We start from the raw sequence: 13,263 nt of genomic DNA, 5'->3' as shown, positions 1-13,263 counted from the left end.
CGCGCCGCCTTGTGGGGGGTTGTAACCCCCCACATTTTACTGAAAACTTAACTTTTTCCCTGTTTTTAGGGAAAAAGTTAAGTTTACAATAAAATGTGGAGGGTTACAACCCCCAAACCCCCCACAATCACCTGAACCTTAACACAATTAACTTGAATCAAGAATCTGGAAAATTTCACATACCTTTTTTCTTCTTCCCATTCTTCACCATCTTCCACTTTGTATGATTTCTCAGATTGTTTGCCTCTTTCCTTGAAAAAACAGAAAAAAATATTTTTTATTTGCATGAAAAAGAGGTCTTATTTATTTTGTTAGCATTTAGTATTTTCCCTTACCTTAATATAAGAGACAAAGGGTCCACTTAGATGCACATTGCCTTGATCAGTAAGAACTGCATCGTCTGTACTGGGGTCAATATATTCATACAACTCATGGTCTAGTGATGATTTTAGGAAATAGAAAACATTACATGGTTTCTGAATTTCAGATAAATCTGATTAGCAATACATTTATCAGCAATAAGTTTAACTCTTGTATCAACAGATTCAAATCTTATATGGATACTGCCAGGAAGAAAATGCATTCAGTTGGCACATCATTTTCTGTATAATACAGTTGCGGAAAGAGCACAAAATGAAGAAAACAAGGAAAAATCATCCATATAGTGGTGATACCTGGCCATTATATGGATAATTTTTATTTACTTCAAAGATTTATCTGTCACCTTTCTAAACAATCAAGGCAACTTACAAGCTTCATTGTAGCAAGAAAAACCCTACAATTCACATTTCATAGTACCACTGCAGCTCCTACCCTTAATAGAGCTGACTTAAATAACTTATTGAATATCAACAGCTACAATGACTGCAGTACCTATACAGTAGAATTCCGATTATCTGGTATGCAAGCAACTGACGCCTAACTGGTGAGAAAAAAAATAAATAAAATAAATTTCCAGCAAAAACAAAATCATTCTCCCTCTAGCCCCCAAAGCAGCAGTGGTCCTGACCTGCAAGCCGCCACCCTTACCCGAAGCAGCAGTGGTCCAGACATGCCAACCATCCCCCTTCCCTCCTCATGTACCCAAAGCAGCAGCGGCAGCCAGTTAGCAGAAGCAGTGCTGTAAACAGGCTGCTTGCGACCAGCCCCAGCAGAGTTTTTACTCTGCTGCGTCACTTTAGATGTCCCTTTCTTTTTCTGCACTCCGATAAATTCAATCCTTTAGTTCATCCCACCAATTAGGTTCTCTTTGTATTCTTATACATTTCTTGGTATTATCTAAGCTCAGCTATTGAAATTGTATCCTCATTGGTCTTCCAAAATATGAGTGCCAGTTACACCAGTTACAACTAGTTCAAAATACTGCAGTAAGATTACTTTATCATCGTTCAAAATTCGATCACCTCTTCTAAAAGCTGAGTATATTTTGCCTGTTTCTTACCATATTCCTTGTACGTATAATGTTCTTTCTTATCAGATATTTTTAAAGTACTGTATAATGTTCTTTCTTATCAGATATTATCAAGTGGTCTCCCTTTTTTAATTTAATTTCTTAGCTCATTATTCTCCTCAGAGCTCTTCGATCTACACATCAAAAGTTGCTAATTGTTCCTTCATTCAGACAATTATTCCTTGATGTTCATAGGAATTCTTCTCTCTCAGTTATGGCTTCTATACTTTGGAACTCCTTACCTTACCACCTTCATATAGGAAGTTTATTTTTTAAATTTAAGGCTCAATTATAGGCATATTATTTTTCTCAGGCATTTTGTTCATAGTCCAATAGTACGGGCAAAAAACAGCGAGATCATATTTTTTAATCCCACACCTTATATGTTTTTATCCTTTTCCCTTTTTCTTATACTCCAGATTTTATTTTAGCTAGTCTACTTTTTTATCCCTCATGTTTTGTAGATGTTCATAGAGTTTATATTTGATTATTGTATGTGTTTGTTCCCCTCCATTTTTATTTTATGATATTGTAAACCACTTAGATTTTAATCCTGATTTTATATTTGTGGTAGGTTCATAGACAAAATCACGCGAGACAACGGCGCGCAGACAACTGAGCGCAAGGTTGACGGCGCACCGAAAAAAAGCACTATTTTAAAGGGTTCCGACGGGGGGTGTTGGTGGTGAACCCCCCCTATTTTACTTAACAGACATTGCGCTGGCGTTGTGGGGGGTTTGGGGGGTTGTAACCCCCCTCATTATACTTGAAACCGAACTTTTTGCCTGTTTTTTAGGGAAAAATTTCAGTTTTAAGTATAATGTGGGGGGTTACAACCCCCCAAACCCCCCACAACGCCAGCGCAATGTCTGTTAAGTAAAGTGGGGGGGTTCCCCCCATACCCCCGTCAGAGCCCTTTAAAATAGTGCTTTTCTTCGGCGCACCGTCAACCTTGCGCTCAGTTGTCGGCGCGCCGTTGTCTCGCGCGATTTAGTTCCGTCACCTTTGTGGTATATCAAATAAATTGCTCTTACAGCGCTGCCTCAGCTTACCAGCTGCCATTTCAGGTAAATGAGGGGGGGAGGGAGGAAGATCACAGGAGGCCAGACCCTCACGGAGGGAGGGAGAGAGGGCAGACCATGGGGGAGAGGTAGATCAGAAGTGTGTATGGGGGGAAGGTCCAGCAGGGTGAAGGGCAGTGGAGGGGAGATGGATGGATGCTAGAATAGTTAAGCTCTGGAACATTGCCAGAGGTTGTGGTAAGAGCGGATAGCGTAGCTGGTTTTAAGAAAAAGACACGGGGAAGCCACTGCTTGCCCTGGATCGGTAGCATGGAATGTTGCTACTCCTTGGGTTTTGGCCAGGTACTAGGGACCTGGATTGGCTACCGTGAGAACGGGCTACTGGGCTTGATGGTCCATTGGTCTGACCCAGTAAGGCTATTCTTATGTTCTTATAAGTGGAGGATGGGGGTGGAGAAAGTGATCTCACTAAATTATGTAAACTAAGGAAAGAAGGGCGATTTAAATCTAATAAATATCTCAAACACAACCCCACACAAAACAAACGAACCTGCTCAGGAACGCTACAAGGCTTAAACATACATACACCCAACCATCCACAGCAGGAGAAACACTCAATCAAACAGAAAACAAAAAAAGAAGTGGAGAAAAAGCCTCAGTTCAGCTTCATTTGGCAAAAAACTCCACTTCACATACACTCCTACACAAACAAACCGGTAGGGTGAAGAAAGCACTGTAATAGCTTGCAAAGTCAATGTTCAAAAGCACCAGGGGTACATAACCCCACACGTGAAAAAATGTGACACTCGGCATATAGAGGAGCCTCTGGTAGCACACTGTCTGGAGTTCTGTCATGATTTTGGATCTTTACAATGTACTGTGATTGAGCAGGTGGTTTATTCCACTCGCCGTGGTAACTGGAGACGTCTCCTGTGGCAGAAGGAGCAAAGGTGGATCTATCTGTTAAAATCGGTGCAGCCTGATGGATTGAATGCCCGGATTGAGTGGGCGGCTTTCTTTGGGTCCTGAATGTCAGCAAGGGGAGGAGTTTGTGCTGCTTTTTCAGCATGTGTGCTTTACTGTTTTTCCTGCACCTTTTTTGTGATTCATGACGTGGTGGGTGTACTAGAGGAGCACCGAAGGATCCGTGGACTGGCAGATGAAGCCGTGTGGATACCCCTGACGCAGCAAGAACTGGCGAAACGGGAGATTCCCCGTCGGGTACTCTAGCTGCTGTGTTACTACGCTGGATTGAGACATATCTGATGGACTTTGGCAGCTAAGTGGTTTTTTTGGCCTAATGCTATGATTTCGGATCACTGTGCCTTTGGGCCCTGTTGCCACATTTTTTTCACATGTGGGGTTATGTACCCCCTGGTGCTTTTGAACATTGACTTTGCAAGCTATTACAGTGCTTTCTTCACCCTACTGGTTTGTTTGTGTAGGAGTGTATGTGAAGTGGAGTTTTTTTGCCAAATGAAGCTGAACTGAGGCTTTTTCTCCACTTCTTTTTTTGTTTTCTGTTTGATTGAGTGTTTCTCCTGCTGTGGATGGTTGGGTGTATGTATGTTTAAGCCTTGTAGCGTGCTGAGCAGGTTCGTTTGTTCTGTGTGGGGTTGTGTTTGAGATATTTATTAGGTGGAGAAAGTGACCCAGACCAGAAATGAGAGTGTGAAGGGAGGAACAGATGCTGGGCCTACAAGTGGGGGTGGGGGAATGAAAGAGAGGAAGAGAGTGAGGTGGTAAGGAAAACAAAACTATTTTTACAGTAACTCTCAAGCAACCAGAAATTACAGTTATCCGGCATCTACCAATCCCCATGGGTGCCGGATAACTGAGAGGTTACTGTACTCAATGCCACTAACCACACATAGCGGTGCTGAATATATACCGTATTTTCGCGGATATAACGCGCGCGTTATACGTGATTTTACGTACCGCGCATACCCCTCGCGCGTTATATGCCTGAGCGCGGTATACAAAAGTTTTTAAACATAGTTCCCACCCCGCCCGACGCCCGATTCACCCCCCCAGCAGGACCGCTCGCACCCCCACCCCGAACGACCGCTCGCACGCGCTCCCACCCGCACCCGCATCCACGATCGGAGCAAGAGGGAGCCCAAGCCCTCTTGCCCGGCCGACTCCCCAACGTCCGATACATCCCCCCCCCGGCAGGACCACTCGCACCCTCACCCCGAAGGACCGCCGACTCCCCAACAATATCGGGCCAGGAGGGAGCCCAAACCCTCCTGGCCACGGCGACCCCCTAACCCCACCCCGCACTACATTACGGGCAGGAGGGATCCCAGGCCCTCCTGCCCTCGACGCAAACCCCCCTCCCTCCAACGACCGCCCCCCCCAAGAACCTCCGCCCGTCCCCCAGCCAAACCCGACCATGTGTCTCAGGCCGCGCCCCCAGGTGGGACCTAAGGCTCCAGGGCCTATTCTGATTGGCCCACGCGCCTTAGGCCCCACCAGTAGGCGGAGCTTTAGGACGGATGGGCCAATCCGGCCTCATTCCTTCGTTGGCTGCCTGCCGGACAGGCGGGTTTGGCTCCCGTCTGTCCGGCCAACTTCCAAAGGTACGGGGAAGGGGGGTGGGGGGTCGTGGGGGTCGGCCAGGGGGGTCGCGGGTCGGCTGGGGGGGAGGGGGGTTTGCGTCGAGGGCAGGAGGGCCTGGGATCCCTCCTGCCCGTAATGTAGTGCGGGGTGGGGTTAGGGGGTCGCCGTGGCCAGGAGGGTTTGGGCTCCCTTCTGGCCCAACTACACAAAGGTACGGGGAAGGCGGGTGGGGGGATCGGCCAGGGGGGTCGCGGGTCGGCTGGGGGACGGGCGGAGGTTCTTGGGGGGGGGGGCGGTCGTTGGGGGGGGGGGGTTTGCGTCGAGGGCAGGAGGGCCTGGGATCCCTCCTGCCCGTAATGTAGTGCGGGGTGGGGTTAGGGGGTCGCCGTGGCCAGGAGGGTTTGGGCTCCCTCCTGGCCCGATATTGTTGGGGAGTCGGCGGTCCTTCGGGGTGAGGGTGCGAGTGGTCCTGCCGGGGGGGGGGATGTATCGGACGTCGGGGGGGGGCATCAGGCTTTCAGGATGGGGACAGACCTTCAAGGGGGGACAGGACTTCAAGGGAGGACAGTGCACGGAAGTCAGGGGGGGTGAACGGAGAGTCGGGCAGCATGCGCGTTATATGCCTGAGCGCGGTATAGAAAAGTTTTTGTACATATCATCGTGATTTCTGCGCGCTATACCCCTGTGCGCGTTTTACAATGGTGCGCGTTATATCCGCGAAAATACGGTACATTCATATGAGTAATACACAGTAGAGGCAGAACATTCATGTTACCTTTGTGTGCATCAAGTTTATTTCCTATTGCATGATTGTCACTTTTCAGCATCTGGTCCTTTGTTGATTCTGATACCTGAGAGTGAAGGCTGATTGTATCATCATCTGAAGGCTGAAAAAGGACAATTCTAATTAGACTGTCATATATGTTAATCATGGGAAACATAGAATTCAAGTCACTAACACTGAGAACAATACTATCCTTAACTCTTCTTTTTTAAAAGGTCTAAGACAACAGAATAATGTAATCAGAAAACATATTATACAGAGGGGCATTTGTAAAAGGACACTCAAGTCAGAAAATAGGCAGCCAATAATTTATTTATTTTAAGCATTTATATACCACTTATAGTCTAAGTGGTTTACATTCAGATACTAAAGCATTTTTCCTTATCTATCCCGGCAGGCTCTCACTCTATCTAATGTACCTGGGGTAATGGGGGATTAAGTGACTTGCCCAGGGTCACAAAGAGCAGTGGGGATATGAACCCACAACCTCAGGGTGCTGAGGCTATGGCTCTAACCACTGCACCACACACTCCCCTATAATGAACATATACTTAAGAGTTGCCATACTGGAACAAAGCAAAGGTCCATCAAGCCCAGTATCATATTTCCAACTGTGGCCACTTCAAGTCACATGTACCTGGCAAGATCCCAGAAGAATAAAATAGATTTTATGTTGCTTATCCTGGAAATAAGCTGTGGATTTTCCTAAGTCCATCTTAATAATTGCTTATGAACTTTTCTTTAGGAAATTATTCAAAACCTATTTTACACCCTGCTATGCTAACTGGTTTCACAACACTTTCTGACAACGAATTCCAGAATTTAATTAAGCACTGAATGAAGAACTATCATCTCCTATTTGTTTTAAATCTACTACTTAGTAGCTTAAATCGCATATCCCCTAATCTTGTTTACTTTTTCTAAAATATTTCTAAACTATTGTTGGAATCTTATGAAGGATTATCCTTGCATATCCCACTCTTGGACGTCTTACAAAAGGAGCTTCTTATGTGTCGAATGACTGGAATGTATGTTATCATAAAGTTGTGCTTTTGGTATGAAATAAGTAAAATTTCATGTTGTATGCTTTTCTTTTAATTTTTAATGTGCGTTTCCTTTATTCTTAAAAGATATTTAAACACTACATTAAAATATCCTGATTTTTTAAATGGGTGAGCAGAGTGAAGAGTGGTATATGGCACATGTTCTGTATCTCAAAAACTAGAGCTTATTTATTTTGGAAACAGTAAACAAGTTATTCACATCTAATTCACATCACAAAAAAATAGTCCAATATTAACAGAGCAATGGACATTTTCATGCTTCCAAAAACATCACAGAGAGGTACATAATTTGAATATTCTCAACACAGACATGGACACCACAAGATAGTTGTTCACACTCTTCTAAAATAACCTGGTGAAAAAGGCCAATGCCGGATGCAGATGTCCACTGGATGGGCTGTGTAGGCTGTGACAAGGTAGAAAAAAACAAGTCTCTGGATGGCCAGGAAAGATAATTTATTCAAAATCAATTTGGAGTAAACGTAACCTGAGGATTTATTAGGTACAAAATATGTCACTGACTGTACAAGCTCACGGAAAATGAGACTCAATCCCTAAACGATCCGTGTTTCGGCAAGTAATTAGCCTTCCTCAGGGATCCTATATTGATGGACACAAAATGTAAAGTGGAGGGGCATAATAAAAAAAATCGTCTAAGTCCCTTTTTGGCCTAAGTCCTTAAACGTTCAAAGCAGAAGCAGGGAAAGTGTCCATAACCAAAACAAACGTCCTTGTTTTGATTATGGCCTGCCTCTACTAAACGCCCAGATCACCACTACGTCTACAAGTACACCCCCACGACATCTACACTTTTTGGCCATAATGAACCAAAAAAACGCCAAGCCCCAAATGTCCAACAGAAGGGCTTTTAGGCGAAGGAGGAGCAAGTCCTTCGCCTAAAAGCTGGATTCTGTAACCGATGTCTGTCAAAAACAACACCGGTTACAGAATCCCCCCCCCCCAAACTATCCAGGCAGGAGGGTGCACAAGCCCTCCTGCCATGTCAAACCGTGAACCCCCCCCCCCTGACAATATCAGGGCAAGAGGGAGCCCAAGCCCTCTTGCCCCGTCGAACCGCGACCCCCCCCGACAACATCGGGGCAAGAGGTAGCCCAAGCCCTCTTGGCCCCGGTGACCCCCCAACTGGATTGGGCCAGGAGGGAACCCAAGCCCTCCTGGCCCCGGCGACCCCCTACCCCCCACTAAAATATGAGCAGGAGGGATCCCAGGCCATCCTGCCCTCGACACAACCCCCCTCCCCCCAACGACCGCCCCCTCCAGAATCCTCGATCGCCCCCCCCCACTGACCCACGACCCCCCCCGGCCAACCCCATGAGCCCCCCACCCCCCTTCCCCGTACCTGTTAAGTTGGCCAGATGGACAGGTGCCAAGCCCGCCCATCCGGCAGGCCAGCCGGGTCCAGAAGGGGGATAGATTTGCCCAGGCGGCAGAAACCCTGCCCACAGGTGGGGCCTGAGGCGCCTGGGCCAATCAGAATAGGCCCGGGAGCCTTAGGCCCCTCCTGTGGGCGTGGTCTTAGGCACATGGGCCGGGTTGGGTCTAAGTGCCGACTAGGCAACCTGTCAAATGTTTTGGTTATACCTGTTGTACGCCTAGGTGTAGGTCAGCCCACCTCCCGCCCTTTCCCCTCCTCTAAACACGCCTCTTTTCTCTCTGTGCGTCTAGAGGCAGGGGAAAGGCCTAAGCTGTTTTTAGATACATCTAAAAACCAGCTTTGGTTATGGGTACTTGGACGATCAGGCTTTTTGATCGTCCAAGTAGCCATTTAGGACACTTTTTAGACTTTTTTTTTTTGGAATATGAACCCCATAGTACCTAATACCTCAGTTGTACTTGTAGAACAATAAATGTATTGATTATTTGAATAAATTATCTTTCCTGGACACCCAAAGACTTGTGTTCTTCCTTGTGCTTTCGTACTTCGATATCGTTTTTGGAACACCGGTCCCTCTTCTTTGATTGTGTTTGCTCCTCTCGCCATGACAAAGTTATGCACATAGAACAGCATCCTCTAAAAGCAGGGGTACCAAAGTCCCTCCTCGAGGGCCGCAATTCAGTCGAGTTTTCAGGATTTCTCCAATGAATATGCATGAGATCTATTTGCATGCACTGCTTTCACTGTATGCTAATAGATCTCATGCATATTCATTGGGGAAATCCTGAAAACCCAACTAGATTGCAGCTCTCAAGGACTAACTTTGACACCTGTGCTCTAGAGCATGAGCATGTCAACTAGGAGGGTGCCCAACTTCAGCAAAGAGAGCAACCTCCTAGTGGTACTATGTCTTAATACATAGGAGGGTGCCAGGAGGCACATTTGGGGGACTTTTGCAAGGTAACTGTCAGACAGTACAGCTATGAGCCCAGCAATCACCATACATTCCCAGGTCCCATGCATATTCTGAGTTGGTGGGATTGCTATCAGACCCCTCCCCTATCCTCCCATATGCAGAAAAAGCTAAAACATGTCTCCCAGCTCCATATGGAACCTCCAGCATACAAGGCTGAAATGATGATCTGCACATATTCTCAGCTGCAATATCAAAGCATTCCATGTATCTCCACAATGGGTGTCAAATTAAGATAATAATGCTGGAAGCTGTGAGATATCATAAAAAGGTTCCAGTCAGGATGACCATTTATCTTCTAGATAAGCCATGATGCAACAGCCTTTCAAAGAAGTGCAGGAGGTTCATTGTTGAACAGAATAAGAAGGTATTGCAAAAGAGTCAGGTGAAGAATATACGGCTAAAAATGGAGTACTTTGGGACATTCTCAGGTATCCTATGGTAACTCCGAAGAACTTACCACGCACTAAAATATACTTCTAAGTTATTTTGAAGGGAATGTCATGAAAGGAGAGTGAGTGTTTCTGCGCTAACCACTTAGCACATCTACATTACCACACAGAGATAGCACTGAGATATCACATGAGCTCTTAAGTGCCTACAAAATGGGTGGTGGTATATGCTCATGCAATAATTTTTTTTAAATGGTGTATGCTAATGGCAACAGAGAAAGACCCGCATAAGGGTGTACTAAGGCCACTTTTAGCCTCAGCTTAATAAAAGCACTCTTAATTTGGGTAACTAAATCTATGGTTAAGGTGGAGATAATTGCCACTTGCTAACTGACAAGCATCCTGCTCTTCAGCCCCCTTTTATCAAACTGTTAAGGGTTTTTTTTTTAATCACAGGTCGCTGCGGTAAAAGCTCCAATGCTCATAGGAATTCTATGAGTGTAGAGCTTTTATCGGCAGCGACCCTCAATATAAAAACCCTAACGCAGTTTGATAATAGGGGGCCTTCCTTTTTTATATAATTTGAGCAAAAGTTATATGTAGTTTAAACAGACATCTAAGCGATTACTACTACTATTAATTATTTCTATAGCGCTACCGGACATACACAGCACTGTACAGACTCACAAAGAGTAAGAAAACAGTCCCTGCTCGAAAAATCTTACAATCTAAACAGGCAAGACAGGCAACAGGATTTGATGGATACAGTTAAGAGGAATGGTTAATTAGCTGGCTGGGTTGGAGGGCAGAGGAGTAGGGTTAAGGACTGAAAGTTTGAGATTACAGTTCCAATTTAAGTCTGCTATTAACATAGCCTATCCCAAAATGTTTAATTATGTCTTTTAAGAACAGGCAAGTAGGATCTGAATGACTGACTGACATCTCCAGTTGTAGGGCCAATAGATCCTGAGTAACACTATCCGATGATAATTTTAGTGGAAAGTGCATATTAAGAAACAGCAGGGTGGATAAAAATCAATGATTTAAAGATATATATTAAAATTTTTGATTTTTAAAAATTTATTTATCTTTAGAATTTATACACTGCCCAGTGGACTCACAATCTAATGTACCTTGGGCAATGGAGTATTAAAAGCGACTTGCCCAGGATCACAAGTAGCAGTGTTGGGCTTGAACCTGCAACCTCAGGGTGTTGAGGTTGTAGCCCTAACCACTAAGCCACCCCCTCCACTCCAGGATATTTTTTCATTTAAATGGGAATTATTTTAAATTGGATTTATTTTAATAAAATGCTTTCATGAGGAAACAATCTATCTAAAGATAGTTTTCTATTTAAGATACATTATAGTCAAAAAGTTATTAATCATAAAATAAGGAATAGTTTTTAATTATGCAATAATATTGTTTAATGTAGCAATATTAATTTTGAATTATATATGCGATATTTAAATTTTTTTGGTAAATGAATTCCATTTCATTCATAATGTCACAGGCAATTTTTCTATCTAGAAGATATTATCATAGGTGCTTGGTTTTGCATGTCTCAAACTGTAAATTTGTGTCTGCAGAGATAAAATGCTTCTTCAAAATATTACAAAATATACAGAGTTGAGAAAAAGACGCTTAGCCCCATTGTTCCTTTGCAAACTAATACACAGTATCAACCCCTTACCTCTTAAGTTCTAAGTTTATATATCTGTACAAGGAGCTAAGTGTGAGGAGGGAGGCGCAAGGAGTAAAAATGAAAGTGAAAACTTTTGAGCAGAAAACTCCACAAGTCTTGGGATCTGTATGTGTAGCTTGAGGTTGACCGTATTCTCTCCTTTGAGGAGAAAACCTATAATGACAGCAGGGTTCCATTAGTTGATAGAGCAGCACAAACAGATTAGTCAGTTTGAAAGTGAAGCACCATTTTGATAACCCACATCTTGTGTTGACAGACTCAAGCAGGGCAAAGACAATATGCATTGTCTGTATTGTTGAGGACCCAAGTGGAGTACCCCATCTTTAAATTTCAGCAAGTATCCCTATAATGAAGGCATTTCAGCCCGGATTCTCTAACTGGTGCCGATTTTTTTAGGTACTGGTATGCGCCCAAGCTCAGTTCATAAACTGATTTACAGAGAAAATTTGGATGGGCTAACCTCCAATATTAAAGTCCCATACTCCTTCTTCAAGTCATGTGCATCACAACGCTTCAAATTATCCTTCCCATCACCTCAACAAATTCAGTGGAAGAAGAGCTCTTTTGAATACCAAGGACCTCTTATCTGGAACAAACTGCTAACATACTTAAGACAACCCACCACTTACCTTGATCTGGAAATTGGAACGACGAGTTAGGTAATTAAATTAGCAGATGACACTGAACTGTTCAAAGTTGTTAAAACGCATGCAGATTGTAAAAAATTGCAGGCGGACCTTAGGAAATTGGAAGACTGGGTGGCCAAATCGCATATGAAATTTAATGTGGACAAATGCAAAGTGATGCACATTGTGAAGAATAACCCGAATCACAGTTACCGGATGCTAGGATCCACCTTGGGGTTTAGCGCCCAAGAAGAGAATCTGGGTATCATTGTAGACAACACGATGAAACCTTCCGCCCAATGTGCGGGCGGGGGCTAAAAAAGCAAACAGGATGCTAGGAATTATTTAAATAAGGGATGGTTAACAAGACTAAGAATATTATAATGACCCTATATCACTCCATGGTGTGACCTCATCTGGAGTATTGCGTTCAATTCTGGTCTCCTTATCTCAAGAAAGATATAGTGGTGCTAGAAAAGGTTCAAAGAAGAGCGACCAAGATGGTAAAGGGAATGGAACTCCTCTCGTATGAGGAAAAACTAAAATGGTTGGAAAAGACAAGGCTGAGGAGAGATATGATTGAAGTCTACAAAATCTGAGTGGCGTAGAATTAGTACAAGTGGATCGATTTTTCACTCCATCAAAAATTACAAAGACTAGGGGACACTCAATGAAGTTACAGGGAAATACTTTTAAAACCAATAGGAGGAAATTTTTTTCACTCAAAGAATAGTTAAGCTCTGGAACGCATTGCCAGAGGATGTGGTAAGAGTGGATAGCATAGCTGGTTTTAAGAAAGGTTTGGACAAGTTCCTGGAGCATAGTCTGTTATTGAGAAAGTCATAGGGAAAGCCATTGCATGCCCTGCATCAGTTGCATGGAATATTGCTACTCCTTGGGTTTTGGCCAGGTACTAGTGACTTGGATTGGCCACCGTGAGAACAGGCTACTGGGCTTGATGGACCATTGGTCTAACCCAGTAAGGCTATTATGTTCTTAATACATATCTATTCTCCCTATAGCCACTGTCCCACCTTCACTGCTTCCCCTAAACAACCACTTATGTAACTTCAGCTTATATATTTATGTAACTTCAAGAACTTGATCTCTTATTGTAAACCACACAAATTCTTTGTAGAGAATTGTGGTATATAAGACACTATATTAAGTTATATAGTATTGTATTAAAGAAAACAGGAGTAGGAAAAACAAAAGTAAATCTAACACTATTGTGATACAAAGCAATTTTCTCTTTTAAAGGAAATAAATGCACCAAATACACAATTAAA

At 43.8% G+C, this 13,263-nt stretch overlaps 1 protein-coding gene across 5 annotated transcripts in view; it reads right to left on the bottom strand.

Moving 5' to 3' along the window:
• LRCH2 (leucine rich repeats and calponin homology domain containing 2) overlaps positions 1 to 13,263 on the bottom strand; it is a 198,935-nt gene that overhangs the window by 89,216 nt on the left and 96,456 nt on the right. For all 5 annotated transcript variants that reach the window (XM_033944408.1, XM_033944409.1, XM_033944410.1 and 2 more), the window contains exons 8-10: positions 5,810 to 5,921; positions 336 to 436; positions 184 to 251 (exon numbers count right to left, since the gene is read on the bottom strand). In XM_033944408.1, the coding sequence (XP_033800299.1) occupies positions 184 to 251; positions 336 to 436; positions 5,810 to 5,921 (281 nt within the window). The remainder of the gene's footprint in view (positions 1 to 183; positions 252 to 335; positions 437 to 5,809; positions 5,922 to 13,263) is intronic.

This window comes from Geotrypetes seraphini, chromosome 5 (assembly GCF_902459505.1).
Source record: "Geotrypetes seraphini chromosome 5, aGeoSer1.1, whole genome shotgun sequence".
NCBI lineage: Eukaryota > Metazoa > Chordata > Amphibia > Gymnophiona > Dermophiidae > Geotrypetes > Geotrypetes seraphini.
The sequence above is the reverse complement of the archived record's forward strand: the minus strand, read 5'-3'. Positions and strand labels throughout refer to the sequence as shown.